Here is a 20,521-nt window from a genome sequence, read left to right as displayed (position 1 = left end):
CCATACGAAGTCAGATACCTTTATTGTTGACAGTAAGTCGGGTGGTGACGATGTCCAAACCAGTAGTTTATGTAGCACAGTAGCTGGACCAACCCAAATGTCCATGTTCTCTTTGATGAAAGGGAGATCGACCTAGATTTTTTTGTTCCAAGGAGAACCTTTCTCCGTAATAGCTAAATTGCAGTTGTAGGCAAAATAGTCACTGTTTATCCACTTAATAAAAAGTGCAAGTGACGGTGTGGTAAATTTCTGATGAAGAATTTATGAATTTCGTTATTTGCAGATGACTTTTTATCATTTAGATTTTTGGTGGCAGTTGTGGGTTGTGATAAACATAAAAAGTTTGGCGAGTCGATGGGTTTAGTTGAAAAATTTCTTTTCTTCAGGGAGAAGGTGGTGAGTCTATGGGTGTTTATGGAAATCAAAACTTTGGCTGTTCAACAATCGAAGTTTGCATAAAGATTGCCTTTTTGCTTTTTTAGCATCACAGGGGGGGGGGGGGGGGGCTCCCTGTTTTTAGTGAGAACGAACTTAGGGCATTCGTGCTTCCCATTAGTCTCTCAATTTGTTGAAAGACATTTGATCACTTGGTCTTTTCTCCTCTGTTAAGCTTCGATACTAGCTTTGATGAAAATTTGTCCTAGTTTGTGTAGTTTGTGATCCCTACTCGCATCTGCAGCTTTGTTTTTTTGTTTGTTTTCTTTGCGAATTCCATGTTGCAACTAGCAGGTTGAATTCAGGGCTGTGCAGAGGAAATCCTTGGGTGAAAATTTTGCGAAGAAACGGGGCCTGTGGTGAAAATTATGTGGGTCCCTATTACCGTTTTTGGATTGAAATTTCTATTGTGTTGTAGATTTTTTTTGGATTAAGAAGAATATTGTGACAAGATTCTTTGACCTCCATATTGTTCCATAATGTTATGAGTAAATCACCTTAACTCAACTTTGTCGATCAAGATGAGAAATTAATGTTCATTTATGTTAAATTTTTTTGAAGTTCCTGAAGGAGACAGACATCTCCCCTTAAGATGAGAATGTTCTGTTTCGGGAGAAATTTTGAAGTGAATGGTATTTGACAATCTGCAGAGACTCACTCGACATGCGCATCCTCAACGGAGCCTACATGAAGATTTCGATCGCAGAGTCTAATTCCTCTATTTACGTATCAAACGTTCTTGTGCGTTTATAAATAGATCAGTTTTTCACGAGTTTTCCCACTAACCGTAACAACGAACTTAAGACATTTCGATTTCACAATCATTAGGTAGTAAGGCTTAAAAACCGAGCGAAAACTTTCTAGTTGGTGATTTTTCCGAAGCTTTGTTTGAAATTTTCACGGTTCTACGTTCAAAATATAGGAATCTCTTGAGATATTCTGCGTTTTTGTTCCCAGCCATATAAAATCAAAAGTGCACGGCCTAAAATGGGTAGTGCGCCTTCGACACCCAACCACAGCCAGGAGCAATTGAATGATCCTTGGTGGCCGCTTGAAAACGAACATTTCAGTTTAGCTCTTCCCCCAAATGTAGTCCCAGCAAGGGTTGATCTTGAAAGGATTAATAAAAGTAGTGCTGGTGTTAATGAAAGAAGTAGTGATATAAAAGTGGATAGTGAACTTTCGAATAAGACAAATCTGTCTTCTGAAGAGAAATCTGATAAAGAGGTTGCAAAGAGGAGTGAACGTAGGGAACAGACCTTAGAGGAGTTCAAGGAGAATTTGCAGCAGAAAAGGATGGCTCGTCAGAGTGCTGTTGCGGATATTCGTAATGAGTTAGAAACTTTGCGGAGCCAGTTGGCAGCGGAGAGAGAAGTGAACAGGCAATTGAGGGCAGGAGTCAACGTGTCGCAAGCCATGTGTGATGCTTGCACGAGCACCGACCCATATGAAGTGCCTGAGCCCAAAAGCCTTTGTGAGAACGATGAAACAGGGTCAAGTACTGCGTCGCTGAGAGCGCAATTGGCAGAGGTACAGCTGTCGCTGCAATTAGCTAATGCCGATAATTTGTCATTGACAACTGAGGTGGGAGTCGTTCGAAAGCAGGTCGCATCGCTGAAAAAAGTGATTTCATGCAGTAAAGAAATGATTAAAGTACGTGAGGAGCAAGTTGTACAGGTGTGTATTCCCATTGAAAACTACAGTTTTGAAATCAGAAGTCAACGATTTCTGTAAGATTAGGTGGACTTCTGCTTTTAAATAAATATCTAAGGAAATCTTCTGTTCCCTGATATTTCTCTAGCTCAAGGCAAAACTGCAGGAAATTGAAAATTCCTTAGCTGAACGCGAACTAAGGATTATGTCCGATGATCTACGACAGGAATACAATCGGCAGCTCGCCAATATTCGGAATTTGCGACAACTGTACGAGGAGAGAGCACGTGTAAGTGCGGCGGAGCGGGAGAACTTACTTCGTCAGGTCTCAATCAAGAAAGATGAATTAGCCGCAGAAACTGAAAAGTGAGTAATATTCACAAATATTTTGGGAAATTGTTCTGTTTTGTTTTCAGTTTTGTCTTTTTCTTATAAATTGATTTCATTGCACCTGAATAAAATGATGAGTCATGCATTTTATTCGGGATAATATGGAAAATACAGGGATGACTATATTGCAGTTTTTAGAAAATGAAGAAATCATAATTTGACAACAGGAAAATGTATTTCCTAATCTCCAAATCTTTTGAACTTTTACTCAGGTGTCTATGAATACTTGTATCATTGATTGGTAAATGGCTATTTTTGGGTATCTTTATTCGGTAAATGAATTGAATTTGGAATATCATTAATATAAATTTGTGCAGAGCGTTGGAACTATTCTGGTAATTAAGGTTTTCTTAGAGTGTGTGGAGTGATGAGGAATATTTGTGGTATGGTATTTAGCGTTTGAGGGAGTTGCGAAATGGAGAAGTGCGAAATCAAAAGTGCGACTCAAGGTGAGGGATATGGTTAATGAAATTATATCACAACCCATCCTTTGTAGTTGAGACCCCAAAAGACCAGATTTTGAAAATGTTGCTTCAAACCCTACGATTCATTAAAGAGATAACGTATGTTGAAAGGTTGCTTTTTAAGGTTTTGTGTAAACACATAACCTTATGAAAATCGGTTTACTGTCTGTCCGTCACACGCATTTTTCTCGGAGACGGTTATAGCGATTGCCACCAAAGTTGGTAGAAAACTGTGAGTTACATCCTTTTACGTTGAATTTAAGGGAAGGGGATCCCCATATATGAAAAAGGGGGGTGTAAAATTTTTTTTCATCAAATGTAGTCATGTGGGGTATCCAATTAAAGGTCTCGGTTAGTACTTTTCGAAGCCTAGCTTTGGCATTTGGTGGAAAGGTGGGGAGGGCGGGGGCTTGAAAGTGATGATTACTTTAAGGGGCCATTCTCAGAAACTATCAAACCGAAAAATCTGATAAAAATCAGGAGGCTACCACTATATGGTGCCTGGGCTCCGAAATACCTTCCATGTAGATATCTGTTCAAATAAAGTTAATAATAGTATATTACTATAATTTTTTGTAATTGGCGGAAAACCTCCCTTTAAATTCATCCGAGCACCACGAAATACAAGTGACATAGTCTATAATGCAGAGTGCGATCTTACCAAGTTTGGTGGAATTCGCACTATTATGATACGTCAAAATTGTTGCTTCTTTGAAAATTGAAGACTATGAATGTCAATATCACCCGAAAGTGGATACTCTCACATAACATATGCATATATTACGTGCTACGTTCTAAGAAATACACAAAAGCTCTTGAACCTGAAGCGTCCAGCTTCCAGTTTCCCGACTTGTCGTATAAATGTACAGCACCCTAAGGCATCATAGAATGTCAGTACATTTTGAGTGTATTCTTGTAGGCTACAAAATACTGGATAACTCTAGAACCTGCTTAAACTCAATAAAATGAACTTGGAATGAAAAGACAGATTTCGTCCAATTATCAAAGGATGTGTTCATTAATAAATTACCCTCATTAAATATGGCCACTAAACGTCGTATTAACAACGCCCTGTGTATGTTGAAGTTGTGAATCAAATCGACATTGATTGCAAAGAAATGGGTTTGGGAATTTGAAAAGCAAACCTTGAAATCAAAGGCCCATTTCCAGGAATTACTCAATGGAAAAATTGGAAAAAATCATAATAGTGCCTCTCAAAATATACCCTACATATACGGATATTTGTTCAAGTGGAGCCGTCGTTGTCGTTGAGATTCTACAGCCTGTATAAGGCCTTGACCTTCGAAAAGGACTGCCTCGAAATGTCTCGATTCCTCGATCGTATTCTAAATCCGAGCAGCGATCGTTTTGTGTAAAACAAAACCTTATTAAAATCGATTCACTGTCTGTCTGTCTGTGACACGCACTTTTCTCCAAAACGACTAAACTGATCTGAATAAATTCGGTGGACATATAGGAACTTTTAGATACCACGCATACAGTGAGTAACATAAACTTAAACGTAAAGTGCAGTTTAAAGGGGGGTTGCAAAAATTTTTTTAATCGAATATAGCCATGTGGGATATCAAACGAAAGGCTTCAATTAGTCATTTCCGAATCTGATATTCGTTTTTTACATGAATTGCAAAGTGCGGGAGTAAGGAGTCAAAATGTACACAGGAGGAGAAGATTCATTTTCGGAAACTACCCCACCCAAAAATCCGACAAAAACGAGAAGGTTCGCGTTGATAAAATGTAGGTCTCAAAATATATCCCATTTCGATATCTGCTCAAATAAACTTACCGATAGTATATTACCATCTTTTATAAATTGGCTGAAAAACCTCAATTAAACTCATTCTAGGAGTATTAAAGTTTGTCCCTGCATGGAGGACAGTATCGTGCATACGCATAGCAAGTTTTATAAATCCAACTATTAGTGTCAAAGTTATAGCAGTTCGAACTTATCAATTTCATGCGAATTTACCGCATCCTAAGCCATACAAATAAGATACTGATGTCATAATTAACGAGATTAATTGACATTTGAGTGAAATATTGCAATTCCATTCATGAAGAATTTATTTCTCGCCAGTCCTTTTTAAGGTTTTGTGTAAAACGAAACCGCATTAAAATCGGTTTACTGTCTGTCTGTCTGTCCGTCATACGCATTTTTGTCGGAGACTGTAGCAGTGACTGACACCAAATTTGGTGGAAAGGTGGGAACTGTGAACGCTCAATGAATTACATGTTTTCATGTCGAATTTAAGGGGAGGTCCCCATACATGCAAAAGGGGGGTGTACATTTTTTTCACCAAATATCAAATCGGTCGGTCGGTTAGTACTTTGCAAAGCTTGCCTTAGTTTCGACCTTTGTTGGAGAAGCGAAAGTGATCAGTTATTTATAGAAACCGCCAACCGAAAAATTTGAAAAAAATCAAGAGGCTGCCATCATATGGTATCTAGGCTCCGAAATACCGTCGATACCGATATCCCTTTAAATAAAGTTGATAATAGTATATCACTATAATTTTCAGTAATTGGCTGCAGAACATCCTTACATTCATCCTAGCACTACGAAATATAGGCTATAATATAGAGCATGATCCTACCAAATTTGGTGGAAATCGCACTATTACTAAAAAAGTTATAATAGGTCAAAGCTGTCACTTCTTTTGAAATTCAAGATTTTGAATGTCAATATCACCCGAAGGTGAATATTCTCACATAATATATGCGTATATTACGTAGTACGTACTAATGGACAAATTTACACTTAAATGTCTTTATAAAAGAAATACAAAAAACCTTTCATACCTGAAGCGTCCAGTTTCCAGTTTCCCGACTTGTTTGTATCTGTTGTAATTAAAAGTGTGAAGCATATGCGGTTGACTATTATCAATATAGTGCTCTCCATCAAGTGATTTACTTAAATTGGTTCCTAAAAATTTGAGGGCAATTGGATTTTTAACTATGTACACACGGAACTGTCATGCACACAAATATGTACACACGGAACTGTCATGCATTCATCGCTTCTCATATAGGGGAACACCAAACCTTTTATACCTGAAGCGTCAAGTTTCCGGTTTCCCAATTTGTTTAAACCGACGCAACGTTTTTTGGTATTTCCACTATGTGTCCTTCGGGTTTTCCAATGAATACCTATTTAGGTATGCTTTACCTGTTTAGGAATTCAATTTTCGTCCACGTGTGGAACATGGCCATCGTGACTTGCATCTTGATAATCATGGTAAGTTTCAAATATTTCGTGCAGTTTACGTCATTGTTAGCCCGAATATTCATATATCATTTTCTCAGGTGCTTGTATGAAATTGCATGTTTGGCATGTCAAGCATAAGGCACGTTCCACACATATACGGGTCGATTCGGTTCGGTTCGGTTCGTTTTCGGTTCTATTTAGGTTGCTGCGGACAAATCGAACCTTTTTGTGTTGTGGGAATATTCGCTGCTGTACGGATTCAATAAGCTACCAAATAGACAGCTTATTGATACCGAAACACCGTTTCATACTTGTTGACAAAGACCGAAACTGAACCGAAAACGAACTGAACAGAATGGAACAGTATACGTGTGAAGCAATCCTAACACTGGCCTTTTAATTGACTTGTAGACGCGTGTGTATTCAGGTGCCCTTCAAAACTATCAGAACATTTTACTAACTTCCGTTATTGTTTTTGCTTGGTTTTCCCTGATTCGCAGGCCAACTAAGTTTGTAAGCCTTGTCAAGGCTTACAAACTTACTCATATTATATTATATATGATATTTTTCCATTTACAACAATGAAATTAGTACTTTCATCTTTTCTTTTTTTTCAAAATTATATTTTTCAAATTGGTTGCAGTTCTAATTCGATAGCATATCGCCCGAACGACTTAATGTTTTTAGCACATTTGGTATACATACTATATATTTCTCCCGACAATGACCCTCCAGTTTTTTTATTGGCTGACAAATGCATCATCAAATTGTTGGCCAAAATTATAAATATATTTTTTTTAAACTCTGCAATTTTTTTCAAGAATAGACTCCCCCCTTTATTTTCACTAATGACGGAAATCACTTCTATGGTGCAATCTAACAAAACTCGCAAAGACGGTTTTTGAAAACAAAACTGCGTGTTTGAAATTATCAGTATCTAATATTTAAACCAAACTCAAACAGACTGAAAAGCGCGTTGTGTGACATCACAACTTGAGCCAAGAAACTTTAACTATTATTATTCAAACTCAAATCAAGTTATAAGGGAAGGGATACCAAAGAATATTCAGCCCACCCAAGGTTTGAATCCCGCTCAGTGTAAATCCATTTTTTGCGGAGTGTGAATCTTTCAGAAACGAACGTTTTATCGCCGCCCAAATAAAGATGTCAGAATTTTCTATATAGCTTGCTACCATTATTGCCGAAACGTAAAGTAAATTGAAGGATTGCCCATTCACGCATCAATTTCCCACATTCTTATTAAAAACTGATTGATTGACTTCAAAAGTGACAAGTAACAAACACCAAACTGGATGCTTTCAAGTAGATCAGATTCAAATTGCTCGCTCGATGAGGTCACAAAAAGTGTCAGCCAATTACCTCGTTTTCTTTTCTGTCTTGTGAGAATTTAATTTTTAAACCATTATAATTAACAAATGAGAGAGCATTGGGTTGTCATACGGAAGGCCGCGGTTCAAATCTCGCTGGTGGCAGTGGCTTGACGTCGGATACCAGTCGACTCAGCTGTGAATAAGTAGCTGAGTCAAATCAGGGTAATAATCTCGGGCGAGCGTAATGCTGACCACATTGCCTCCTACAGTGTACTGTAGTGTACCGTTACGGTCTTGAATGAAGTGCTCTGACACACTTCAAGGCCCTGACCCAATATGGATTGTTGCGCCAACGATTATTATTATAATTAACAAATGAGCGGTCCGAATTGGTTTTTTAACGGATAAGTAACTGGGACCCGCCTATTATTTCTGTGTCGGGGAGTCTACTTGAGACCAAAGTTGGGCAAAAACGTGATCATTATTATGATTACAATCATGATTATGATTATAATCAGGAAATTTGCAGGATTTCCTGGTTAGACGATTGTGATCGTAATTACAGGCGATAAATACGATAGTAAATATGTAATCATATGAATCCTGCAACTATTATCACTGTAATCATAATCATGGAACCATGATTTCATTTAGTCATGACCAACGCTGTTGCTGTACTTTGCACCAAACGGTTAGTTAACCTTATAAATGACAACAAATTGTTGGATTGGTTGCAATGAACAAAGGACTAAAAACTGGTTTGGTTGTTAGTTGAGATTGTGTTCCATGCAAATTGACAACAGATAAACGTATATGTACTTGCTTTAGACATAAGATAGACAAATATCCATGTCAATCAAATATTTGTCTCGGAAAATTTTTTTTTCCAGACAAACCTTTGTGCCAGACAGCAATCTACGCTTGTGTCAGACAAATATCTGTGTCAGACATCAAACAGACGAATGGCAAAGTCTGTGTGTACCAGACAAATGGTGGTGCTTTCCTCAGAGAACAGACACTGAGGTTTATGTGCCTGAGTCAGACAAATGTTTCCATCTGAATGGTACTTCGCGACCCACACAGTATGTACGGTGCAATTGCGATTTACGAAATACACGTATGTATATATGCACTGTACACATACATACCAATATTCCCAACTTATTTTATTTTACAAGGGCGTTACAATAACGTTACAAATCGGAACCACTTTAGGTATGAAAGGCTTTGTTGATTTTTGATGTAAAAATATTTGCGTACAAGATGATTCCAATTTCACATATATGGCTACCATTCACCTTTGGTGGGGCATAGCGCCATCAATCAAACCTACGCGTCATCGCTCGCGGTTACCTGAAATGCACTTCAGCTACCCCCACGACTTGCTGATACGTTTGCATTCCTCCTCTACTGTTCTGCGTCAAGTGTCCTTCTCGCTCTGATAATAGATCACTCCAAATACATTCCCTATTTACGCTATCGAAAGTTTTCTCTAAATCAATGGAGGGCAGGTGGAGCGCAGATCTAAACTTCATCATCATCATCAATCATCCGTAGAGTGTTGATATGGTGCAGAAGGATCCAAAACGGAAACTAGCCTGCTCTCTGTCGATCAAGCTTTCGAGATATTCTTTGATGCGTTCCACAATTACTATTCTCTTTCCAATGGCAGGGAGCACGTATACACCGCTCCAATTATCACACTCAAAACGGGTCCCCTTCTTCGGGATCTTGGCGATCATCTATTTCTTCCAGTCTCTGGAAAAGGTCTCGGATTCTGGAAAGCGGAAGCAGCAGACATACAGTAACTGCAGGTGCCACGATAAATAACTCTGGGGGAGACCAGTCCATGTCCGCATGTTACGGTGGCTAGCTATTTCACCCACAAGAAGAGCAACTTCACCGTGTTGAAGTGTTCTTTTCGCCTCTTCAGTTGTTCATCATCATGGCTGAGAAGTCGACCGTTAACGTCCTTCATAGGACCATCAAAAAATTTGCGACCACATGCAAGCTCTTTCGTGATGCGGTATACATTTCTGAAATCATTGCCATCTGGGGCATCCCCGCTTCCCTGACCAGGGCAATAGGAAATTCTCTTTTGCCACGGCGTACACTATGCTGAACTTCTTGGGATTTCGCTCGGTATCAAAGTTCGAGCGCGACACGCGCACTTCGCTCGCAGCGGTTAGTAGAGCCTGTGTAGCACCCGAGAAAAGGACACTTTTGATGGCGGCCCAATGCTCATCAATAATCTCAGGCGGATTACTAAGATGTTTGCCGTTCGATCAGCAAGATATAACAGCTCTCCCACTGTGGAGCTATATCTGGGTCATACAAGTGGACGATGATGAACTTATGGGATCGCAGCCGCAGCACGGCACATCCAACAGATAACTCCTAAATCTACTGCTGATCGCGAAGTGGTCGATCTGATTGCTCGTACAGCGTTGGTCAACTAAAACCCAGTAGACCTCATGGCAGGCTCTGTGGTGAAACAATGTCCCACCAATGACGAGGCGGCGGAAGTTGCAAAAAATGACGAACATCACAGCATTACCATTGGGGTCGCCAAGACCATGTTTCTCCATCACATGACCGAGCAAGGTGTTGTCAGATCCTATATTATTACAATGCCATCTTTAGAAAGCCTGCCGTGAGCTGTGCTTAATTGCTCCCTTGGCGCGTAGCATTGTAGAATTGTGATGCTTCTTAACCTGCACCGGAATCTTATAGTTGAAAGTTTGTCAGAATTCAATTCAATGTCGTACTGACTTTTATCTCTTAGGGAGAAGTAATTTGACGCCTACTATAACTTTGCTTATATTTCCACCAAACTTTCCAGTATGATGCTCCATATTGAAATATATATTACTAGAAAATTTTACGGATCCAGGATGCACTTAATGGGGGTTGTTTTATATTTGAGCAGACATAGAAAGGAAGATTTTTTTGAGACATAGACACCATATGCACACACCACCACATTTTTTTCATATTTTCCAGTTGGATAGTTTCTGAGAACGGGTGCTTGAAGTAATTGACCCCTTTCGGAAGCCCACATTCCTCTCTTTGGCAACCAATGTCAAAACTATCTGCTGCGGAAAGTACTAGTCGAGGTCTTTCATTTGATACTCCACACGGCTATATTCGGCGAGGAAATAATGTTGTTCCCATCTTTAGAAGCAATGTAGGGGTTCGCAGTTTCTTCCTTTCAATCGAATTTCGAGTCAACAAGTGTATTGGTTTCTGAAGAAAGTGCGTACGATAGAGAGACTGCGAACCAATTTTAACAAGGTTTTGTTTTCAATTAAACCTTAAAAATGAAAAATTTGAATCCTAATTTTATGTCTAATGAGTTGCTTGTGCGTTGAGACGAAACCGCAGGGTAATTTTCTGTTTACTTCATTATCTCGGGCATCTTGCCTGCAGCGGGAATTCCTGCGTCATATGTTCATGGGAAACTTTTTCATCAATTGGTGTGGGCTGATGTCAATTGACTCAGAACTCCTTTCTTGATAGAAAAGTAATCAACACATGGTTTTATTTCATGCATATCATCATGTGTTTGGATGCCTCAGAACCGGAGACCAGACATTGTTCCTTGGCAGATATGCTTCATCTTTCTAAATCTATTCCTGTAAATCAGGCGCACTGTTTGCGTAAAAGTATTTCTTTGTTTGGATGAAACCCGGCAGACGTACGAGTACGTCTCAGAATCCACTCTCAGTCAGTACAAGTATCTATTTTTAATCCATCCACGAGTTTCAGATGCAAATAAACGATGCTTTGTGGAATCAGCCGTTTCTTGTTTATGTCGAAGGTCTTTTGCTATATTTATATGAACGTATGTAGTTTCCTCAGTGGAATGTTAATGCGCTTATTGGAAGTGAACTTTCAGTTTCTTCCGAGATGGCGGAAAGTGGAATGTCCCACGCTAGTTATGCGCATATGGAGGCTGTAGTCAAATTTATTTTTGAATTCGGACAGTGATGGCGAGAAAGATTAATATATGCAGGATGAACAACCGCGTTACAGATGCGGATGCGATCATGTATTGTGTGCTCATATGCACGCATTATTGAACCAAATTGCAAGTTTTTTTTGTGGAAATGTATGGAAGAGCACGTGAAAATTATTCGAATTTAATCAGTGAAGCTTGCGTTTGTGATAAAAATACAACGGACTTTTTTTAATTATGTGAATTCTTGTGCTTCACAAATTCTCTTGGAAATTGCGCCGCAGTTTGAAATGGCGTATTTGTTAAAATAATTATTTTTTCCGAATATTTTCAAAAATACCGCTAGCCATAGTCTTCCATCTCTATTATATCAACTACAAAACAACAAGTTTCAGTTCGAATATTGGATTTATATTATTATTTTGCTGATGCGGGGTCAGACTGAATCCACAGGTAATGAAATTTACGAGGATGACCTGGCAGAGTGCGATATGGCACTATCACTAGAAATCGGGTGGGTTTAAAAAAAAACATGGCTAGACAGATAGTCGATATTTGCGTAATTGCTGAGATGGAACCAATATTATTCTAGGATTATTTCTTAGGCTGTGGTGACAGTTCAAAGCGTGTGTTAGTATGTGAACCGAGTCAATTTATACAATACACCGCACGCTAGGATTTAGGGTGCAATTTCTACAATAGCTACGATAAGGTTACACGAAGTTAACTGGTCGACATTCTTATCAGCTTTTTGCATCCCTACCCTACCTATCGGCATTCAAATTTCTTTTCAAAGGTTGGTAAGGTAGCGTGCGTTGCGACAAAGGGAAAATGACGGAAGGGAATTTAGGGAGGTTGAAGTTGCTGCACATAATATTGACTCTGCTACATTTCTTTGAGGATAGAGTAGTCCTGAGTCAGGCAGATCGTATTAATTTGGAAGAGCAACTCATATCTTCCTTGTAGTGCACGGGCTATTACACAACACTTTAAAATGTTGTTTGCTGGCTGACGTCCTCAATCGGCAACCGACGGTTTTAGGTCAATGTGATTAATACCCCTGGGCTTTTGAATTGATATATAGGATTTTCAATTCAAGTTTAGGGCATTCCAGATTAAAATAGCGGTCAAAGGGTAGTATAGGTCCCAGGGCGAAACGTGGATTGGTACCCACGATGGAGCATAAAACCTGGGAAACACCTGCTGAACCAACACCAACAGCTCTACTACCAACCCCTACCTCCACCTCCACGTGGTGATCGCTGGGAGTTCTTTCTTTATGAAAAACAGCAGACGGAGAAAGATGAAAGTGAGTCTCCCGCGCCTAAAAACGGAACAAAATGTACCAACTGGTTTTTCCAGGTTCCAGGTTGGGCTGAAAACCCTACACGCAAAACCGATGTTACGAAGCCACGAAAAGGATGGATCTTACAACGACGAACCCGGCAACGAACACGGATTAACGATTTGCGCATTTTCTCATGGAACGTGCGCTCCTTGTACAGACCGAATGCTGCTGAGCAGCTAGCCGATACCCTGTCCCAATATAAGGCTGATGTAACAGCGTTATAAGAGATGCGTTGGACAGGGACCGGTTTCCTGGAGAAGAGCCGCTACACCATATGTTATAGCGGCCATCCAGTAAACCATATGTTCGGAGTAGGTTTCTTAGTCAGCCAAAAAATGAAACCTGCTGTTATCGGCTTTGAAAATATAAGCGAAAGGCTATGCACTCTACGTTTGCGAGGCAAGTTTAGAAATATCATCATCATCATTAAGGGCGCAACAACCGGTATCCGGTCTAGGCCTGCTTTAATAAGGAACTCCAGACATCCCGGTTTTGCGCCGAGGTCCACCAATTCGATATCCCTACACCATCGCTCCATTTTAGGCAAGGTCTGCCTCGTCTTCTTTTTCTACCATAGGCTGGATCATCCTCATCCATATGGATTAAGTGACCTGCCCACCGTAACCTATTGAGCCGGATTTTATCCACAACCGGACGGTCATGGTATCGCTCATAGATTTCGTCATTGTGTAGGCTACGGAACCGTCCATCCTCATGTAGGGCGCCAAAAATTCATCGGAGGATTCTTCTCTCGAACGCGGCCAAGAGTTCGCAATTCAGTTTAGAAGTATAGGTCTCATAAACGTTCACGCTCCTACAGAGGAGACTGCAGAGTCGGAGAAGGATACCTTCTACAAGGCAGTTGAGTGGACCTTCGAAGCCTGTCCCAAGTATGATATCAAAATCATACTTGGAGATTTCAACAGTCAAGTAGGAACGGAGCCCGTATTCAGGCGATACGTCTGCTCCCATAGTTTATATAGGGATACCAATGATAACGGACTGCGCATTATCTAGTTAGCAGTATCGCATGAAATGGTTGTTGGAAATACCTGGTTTGCGCGGAAAGCGGTTCACAAACATACGTGGGCCTTTCCAGACGGGACTACTTTCAACCAAATTGACTAAGTGTTGATCGAACGCCGCCACCTCTCAGCCTTGATGAATGTCAGAACATATAGGGGGTCAATATAGACTCGGACCACTATCTCATTGGCATGGTGCTCCGAGCTAGAATTACGACATTACCTACAATCCCCTCTGACAATCAGGTGAGAGCGAATACTGAAGCCATCCACAATACAGCTCTCCGCAACACCTATAATGGATGCTGCAATAATTGCAGTTAACAGAGGTCCTGGAGATGAAGCATCAACAAATGATCTTCACAACCACCTGAAGAGGAAGGAGGAGGAAGCCTTATACACCACAATGCTCATCCCGGCGAGACAAAGAGGGAAATCTGATTTCCGACAGAATGGGCATATTGGAGCGATAGGTTAAGTACTTTGATGAGCTACTGAACAACCAGAACATCGGCGAGTTGGAGGTCCCGCCAACTGAAGACGACGGACAAATACTGCCACCACCAAGTATAGGAGAAACAGTCCGTGCAATTCATCGGTTTAAAAATCATAAGTCGCCAGGAGCCGATGGAATTACAACTGAATTGGTTAAATATGTAGGCGAACAGTTATACCAAGGGGTTCATCAACTTGTGCTCAAGGCATGGGACAACGAGCCTCATACGCCCAGAACATCATTCGCCCATACCAAAGAGGCTTCACTCCAGGCAAATTAGCAACAGATCAGATTTTCTCTGTGCGCAAGCGATGGAAAAACTGTTGGAATATGGACAACAGTTGTACCATCTATTCATCGACTTTAAAGCCGCCTATGATAGCATAGTAAAACTGTACACGTCCATGAGAGAATTCGGTATCCCGACGAAACTGATAAGACTGACTAGGCTGACCCCGACCAATGTGCGAGGTGAGATCACTCTCAAGACCATTCGACATCAACAACGGTCTACGACAAGGGGATGCTCTGGTACGATCCTCTTTAAGTTCATCCAACTCCTGGCCTATGCTGACGATATCGGCATCATTGGAAGAACGACCCGAGACGTACAAACTGCCCTCATCCAGATCGAACAGGTGGCGCGAGATCCTGGGCTGCACATTAATGAAGACAAAACAAAATATATGGTGACAACGTCAGCACCGAAAACCAGCTAACCAAGAACATCAAATCGCACTGGTCAAACGGGAAGAATAAAGATAGGAAAATACAAATTTGAGACAGATGATAATTTCTCTTATCTTGGGTCGAAAATCACAACCGATAACAGCTAGAGACTTGGGGAACTGTTGGCCGCGTTTGAGAGAAGAATCCTCCGAAGAATTTTTGCCCTCTACATGAGGATGGACAATTCCGTAACCTACATAACGACGAAATCTATGAGTGATACCTTGACCGTCCGGTTGTCGATAAAATCCGGCTCAATGGGTTAGGGTGGGTGGGTCACTTTATCCGTATAGATGAGGATGATCCAGCCCGGAAAGTCAATTTCTATGCTAGGAAAAGAAGACGGGGCAGAGCCTGCCTGAGATGGAGCGATGACGTAGGTCAGGACACCAGACAACTTTTAGGGATATCGAATTGGTGGACCTCGGCGGAAAACCGGGATGTCTGGAGTTCCTTGTTAAGGCAGGCCTAGACCGGATACCGGTTGTTGCACCGTCGATGATAATGAGATTAAATTAACAATTTTCCGAATCCGCCGATGTGACTGCGCGTTTCCGAAGAGCCACTAGGAAGGTGATGTTCAGGAGATGGGCAACGGTGGGATAATTCCGAAAATGAATCTGTCTCCGTGTATTGGGAGTGACCGAAAACACGCTGGATTGAATTATCGACGGATGCGTCACTGAATCGTGCTGGTGTATACCAGAGCTCTCCTTGCCAAGTAATACTTCACAGTGGATCCGCGGAAATATAGCCGGAGAAGTGGGGATGAGAAATTAAGATTTCCACCTCAATACATCCAGAAAATATTGTGAAAAGAGATTTACAAGCGAGCAATCGTATTCTTAACGGAACATTATACGTGCCTTGGACAAGCGAATACGGACTGCTCTTCCAGACAAACATAAAATACTTTTGGCGTCAATGAATTCAAGAGTAAAGCAGGTTTGAGACTCTTTCTGCCAAACTGTTCCCTGTAAGTCCTGCAACTCCTGCGAAGCACCTATTCAATCGAAAATCCTAAAAATCTTACATCTGTTGCAAAGAAACGAGGAAGTCAGTAATTGTCAACATTGCGAAGAAGAGTATTTTTTGAGAAAATGGGTTGTTATTAAATTTATTAGCGCGTTAAGAAGCTCCTTGAAAGCCTGATTTTTCTTGTCCTTCAGTTCGATGGCATATGTCGTCTTTCCTTAAATACCTACACTGCGCTTGCGATATCTGCTTCCTTGGCGAAAAAGCTCTCAATTCGGAGAAGGAGGGAAGAAAATCGGGCTTATGACAAATACTAATGAAACCAAGGCTCTGTGTCTGACGGGTAATCGCTCTTACCTATTTGCTGAGGAAAAAGTGGCAAAATTAGATTTGTGCTCAAATATTGAATCAATCCTAATTGACGAATAAAATGCAATAATAATACTTCTTTAATGCCCTTTCAGAGTGAAGAATTTTGAGGAACGCGTTTCGTCATTGGAAACAGAGTTGAACGCCACACACAAAAGTTTATCAGTATCGAAAATACAATGCGAGGAATTCAAATTTGAAAATAAAGGACTCAAAGAGGAAATGGCCGCAATAAATACGGTAATGAATTACCTACCTCTGATAAATAATTGCTAGAGTTTCAATTCGTGTGTTTACAGCTTTTCAGTCAAATGTTGACCGGATTCAATGGAGTCAATAACCTTGATATTGATAGGCTCACCACAATGCTCGAGGAAAATCGAACACTTTTGAATGAGATGGCCACAACTGAAACAGACTCAGAAGGAGCATGCCTTCCAAAACTTCTGTTCGAGATAGTGAAGGAGGCAAATAATGAAGACGATACATCAGAGACACTTAATGAAAGCAGCGATGAGCTGGACACAGCTCGAAGCAACCTCCGCCTCTCTTCGTCCCAAGAAATTATTGGCAATTTACCAAAAGTCTGGCGAGTTCTAATGGAATTACTTAACCACCAGAAGATAGCCCAAGTTGAGTTTCAGGAAAATGGACAAGGGGAAGATTGCTACAAATCCATTCAAACACCGACTGGACCAAAGGTAGAGCTGAGTGTCAGCAAAACGTACATAAAGCTAAAGGTAAGCTATACATTGCACGTGTACTGTCTATTTCCTAGTCTTTCACAGATTTTTTTGCGAAATATAGATAGAAATAAGTTTAATTCATGTATTTTATTTTACTCTTGCTCAGGACCTAATCTTGGAGAAAAAGGCGCTACAGAAGGAAACTACTCGATTGAAAACTTTGAACGGACATTTGGAGCGACGATTGAATGATCAGGAGAAGCGACTGAGCACTGTGAGTTTGGAACTTACAAAAACTTGGCATCTGGTTGGGAAGATGCAACGGCAACATCGTCAATTACACACCCATGAGCAGATCCTGAGATACCAGTTGCAGCAGAAAAGAAGACATTTGAATGAATTGAAAGATGAACTCGAATACTGCAGAAGAAAATGGGCTGCGGCCCGTGCCAAGAATGCCGAATCACAGATTCAATGTGAAGATTTACGTAGGGAGTTTGCTAGTAGGAAGCTACAGGATGCTAATAATTCCGCAGAAAGTGGATACAGTGATGGACCGTTGTCGGATGATGACGATGTCGATGTGTCAAAGAAAGACTATTCAAATCTTTTCACCGTAAGTCGAAAGCTTGAAAGAACCCGTAGCCAGTCCCCAAATCGATCTGTTTTTGATGGGCTGCTGAAACGCGGAAATAGTGCTCCTCATATAGCTGCTTTTTTGACGGAGCTCATGCATACCACGAAAGAAATTGCTAGTGAAGTCCCTCCGCAAAATGTAGCTGCAAGTAGTGTAGTGTTTGAAGACGTATTAGCAAGAGCTACAGTGGTTGATCCTCCTAAGGAAGTAGCCATCTCGACAGTGGTTTCTAATCCCCTTCCTGTCAAACAAGGTCTAGTTCCTAGTAGAGCCAATATATCTGGAGTTGCTTCGAGTTCCTCAGGTACGGTTCCTAAACGAGGAGTTAAGCTCTCTAGGAGCAGGCGAGAGGAAAAGAAAAGCAAAACTAAACCTGAAGAGGAAACTTTGGAGGAAATGTTTTACAGGATTGGTGGCGAAGTGAAGGAACCCACATTAGATTCAATGGAGGATGCTGAGGAGAAACGCATTGACCGAGCAGCGCGGATTCAACGACTTGAAAATCAATGTAAATCGCTAATTACTCAAGTGATCGAAACTTCAACCTGCCGTGATCAACTTAACGAACAACTAAGTCGATTCCAGGAAGAATTAGAACCAGTGGCAAGTGGATCAGCCACGCAGTCAACCAATGATGATGGAGAGCAATCTACTCGGCGAGCGGAAAGATTAAAACGTTTAGAAACAGAAAGCGAACAATTACTTAAGCGAATAAAAAAGACAACTGATCGCGGCAAAACAATGACTTCTCGCTTAGATTACCTTCATTCACGTATGACGAGTAGAGAAAGTAGCTTTGATGAATCGGAAAGTGCGAGGGGTTCACCTAAACCTCATTCTAATGAGGACCAGTTTCCTAAGGGCTCTGATCCTGAAACTCGGGCTGAACATCCTGTAAAGCTGACTGAAACTGAAGAGGCATACTTGGCAAGAAGGACTGAAAGGATCCAAAGACTCGAAGAGGAAAGTAGACAATTGCAAAACGCGGTTGCAAGAAATACGCAAAGGGGAATAGACTTAAGTTCAAAACTGGATGATTTGCACGAAAAGTACGGAGCTAGTGCCATTGATGCTAGCAGTCCCAAGGAGGTGAACGAGTCGGATGAATCAAAAGCCACTGAATCTGATTTATCAGTAAACTCAGGAGAGATGACGAAGGCTGACCCATCTGAGGACACATTTCCAACTGATCGGGATGGATCTTCGAAAGAGGGCTGCAATTCACATGAGGGAGAAAATGTAAAGAGGGATTCCGGTGGCAACGAAAATCCGTGAATAAAGTTTTTGTTTGAATGATTAGATTAGGTTTCCTTTTAACTAGTTATTTGTACATGTATACTATTCAGGGTGTTTTTGATACAAATAAAGTTTATCGAGCATATTACGTGAATGGTTTTATGTTCATGTCAAGTTAGTACACAGTGTCTAATAGAATTGCTTCAATTTATAATCACATGGTCAATAGTTTTTAATGTTATCTGACTGTCAGATAGGATATGGACTTTAGGGCGTTTCTACTTCTTTCGTAGATTCTGACTTACAGGTCTGCACACATTTCTACCTGAAATACAGTGCTCTGTTGACCTAGGGGTTGGGACATTGCTTGTGTCGGACTCACTCCATATATCCCGCCTGTAGTGTCTTCTATTTTAGATACATCTCATCTAGTATGGGCTGCTCCAGATGTTTGTGACTATTTATAGTGACCTCGGGAGTAATTCCAAATTCAACTAATCACCAACGTGGACGAAAAGTCCGCTACAGGGCCATCGAAAGACCTAAAGCCGTCTCTAAATATTCGATGTCGTATACGGCAGCGAAGCTATTGTTATTTGTTTCAGCTTTTGCTTCAGGGATCACGGAGATGGCTAGTATTAAATCTGCGTGGTCGCCGTTCCTCTGCAAGCCGACTTAATTTTGGCACGCAAAAGGTAAGTTGTCATTGGATTACCGTTTTTTCGAGGTTAATTTCAACACCATTTTTGTTACCCACATTCAGAAGACAACTTCTAAATCTATTGTTGGCGGTGATGTGATCGATCCAGGCGGTAAAAATAAAAGAAATCTACAAAATTGTCACCGTTCTTAATAGGGTCATCCAAATCATGTGCCCGAACGAAGTGTTGCCGAAGTCCACCTTCGCTTATAAATCAGCCGTAATAATCACCATGTCACCTTTACAAAGCTCTCTAGAATTACGTATAGTCAGTCATAGAGTCCTTTTCACTTGTATCTGAAATATCTGATACTGCATAATTCAGCACAATTGTAATGCCATGGCTTCCTGTCAGATGCTGGTTCCAAGGCCACCAGAGCGCCACTTTTGGGATGGGTAGAGATACTCTCCAGAGTCTCACCATTCAACCTCAGTTAAGTCCAGAATGGAGAAGTAATCATTTCAGAAACAGCGATTCCATTATCGAGGAGCGTACGTAGACTCCAGCAACCAATTGAAAAGCGTGTGTTTCTGTTTGTGCTGGGGGAAAAGCTAAAGTCTCTTAGAACTCAGATCATGGTGGCCCATTGTACTCGATTCCTCCGTCTAACCCAATATCGCGTTAATGTATTGCAGGATTTCCGTTCCGTTGCGGCAGGAAAAGTATGGTGTTGTGTTCATTATGTGAAGCTTGTTCCCAGTTTATGAAGACAGCCTTGACCAATGCTACCAAAACTTCAATTGCTGGTTCCGTCCCGGCTTGGGAGAAATTGAATCCTCTTTTGCTACACCCTGCTACACCATAGTGAGCAGGTACCCAGAGACGTCCCACAGTATTCAATTTAGAGATAGAATTCAAACAGATT

General features: G+C 40.9%; 1 protein-coding gene across 1 annotated transcript; it reads left to right on the top strand.

Annotated features, from left to right (window-relative positions):
- Nucleotides 1-1,202: 1,202 nt before the first annotated feature.
- LOC119646176 (myosin-2 heavy chain) lies at nucleotides 1,203-19,103 on the top strand. Its single transcript, XM_038046559.1, has 5 exons — nucleotides 1,203-2,112; nucleotides 2,237-2,454; nucleotides 16,492-16,636; nucleotides 16,696-17,136; nucleotides 17,249-19,103. The coding sequence occupies exons 1-5, from the start codon at nucleotides 1,423-1,425 to the stop codon at nucleotides 18,992-18,994; spliced, it is 3,240 nt and encodes a 1,079-aa protein (XP_037902487.1). The 5' UTR covers nucleotides 1,203-1,422; the 3' UTR covers nucleotides 18,995-19,103.
- The last annotated feature ends 1,418 nt before the right edge of the window (nucleotides 19,104-20,521 follow it).

Source organism: Hermetia illucens, chromosome 1 (genome assembly GCF_905115235.1).
Source record: "Hermetia illucens chromosome 1, iHerIll2.2.curated.20191125, whole genome shotgun sequence".
Classification (NCBI taxonomy): domain Eukaryota; kingdom Metazoa; phylum Arthropoda; class Insecta; order Diptera; family Stratiomyidae; genus Hermetia; species Hermetia illucens.
Note: the sequence above shows the minus strand (reverse complement) of the source record. Positions and strands in the feature narration are given on the sequence as shown.

Coding starts and splice junctions, on each gene's coding strand:
- LOC119646176 (XM_038046559.1), top strand. CDS start 1,423: ATGGGTAGTGCGCCTTCGACACCCAACCACAGCCAGGAGCAATTGAAT. Junction 2,455..16,491: donor TTAGCCGCAGAAACTGAAAA/GTGAGTAATATT, acceptor ATGCCCTTTCAG/AGTGAAGAATTTTGAGGAAC. Junction 16,637..16,695: donor AAATGGCCGCAATAAATACG/GTAATGAATTAC, acceptor GTGTGTTTACAG/CTTTTCAGTCAAATGTTGAC.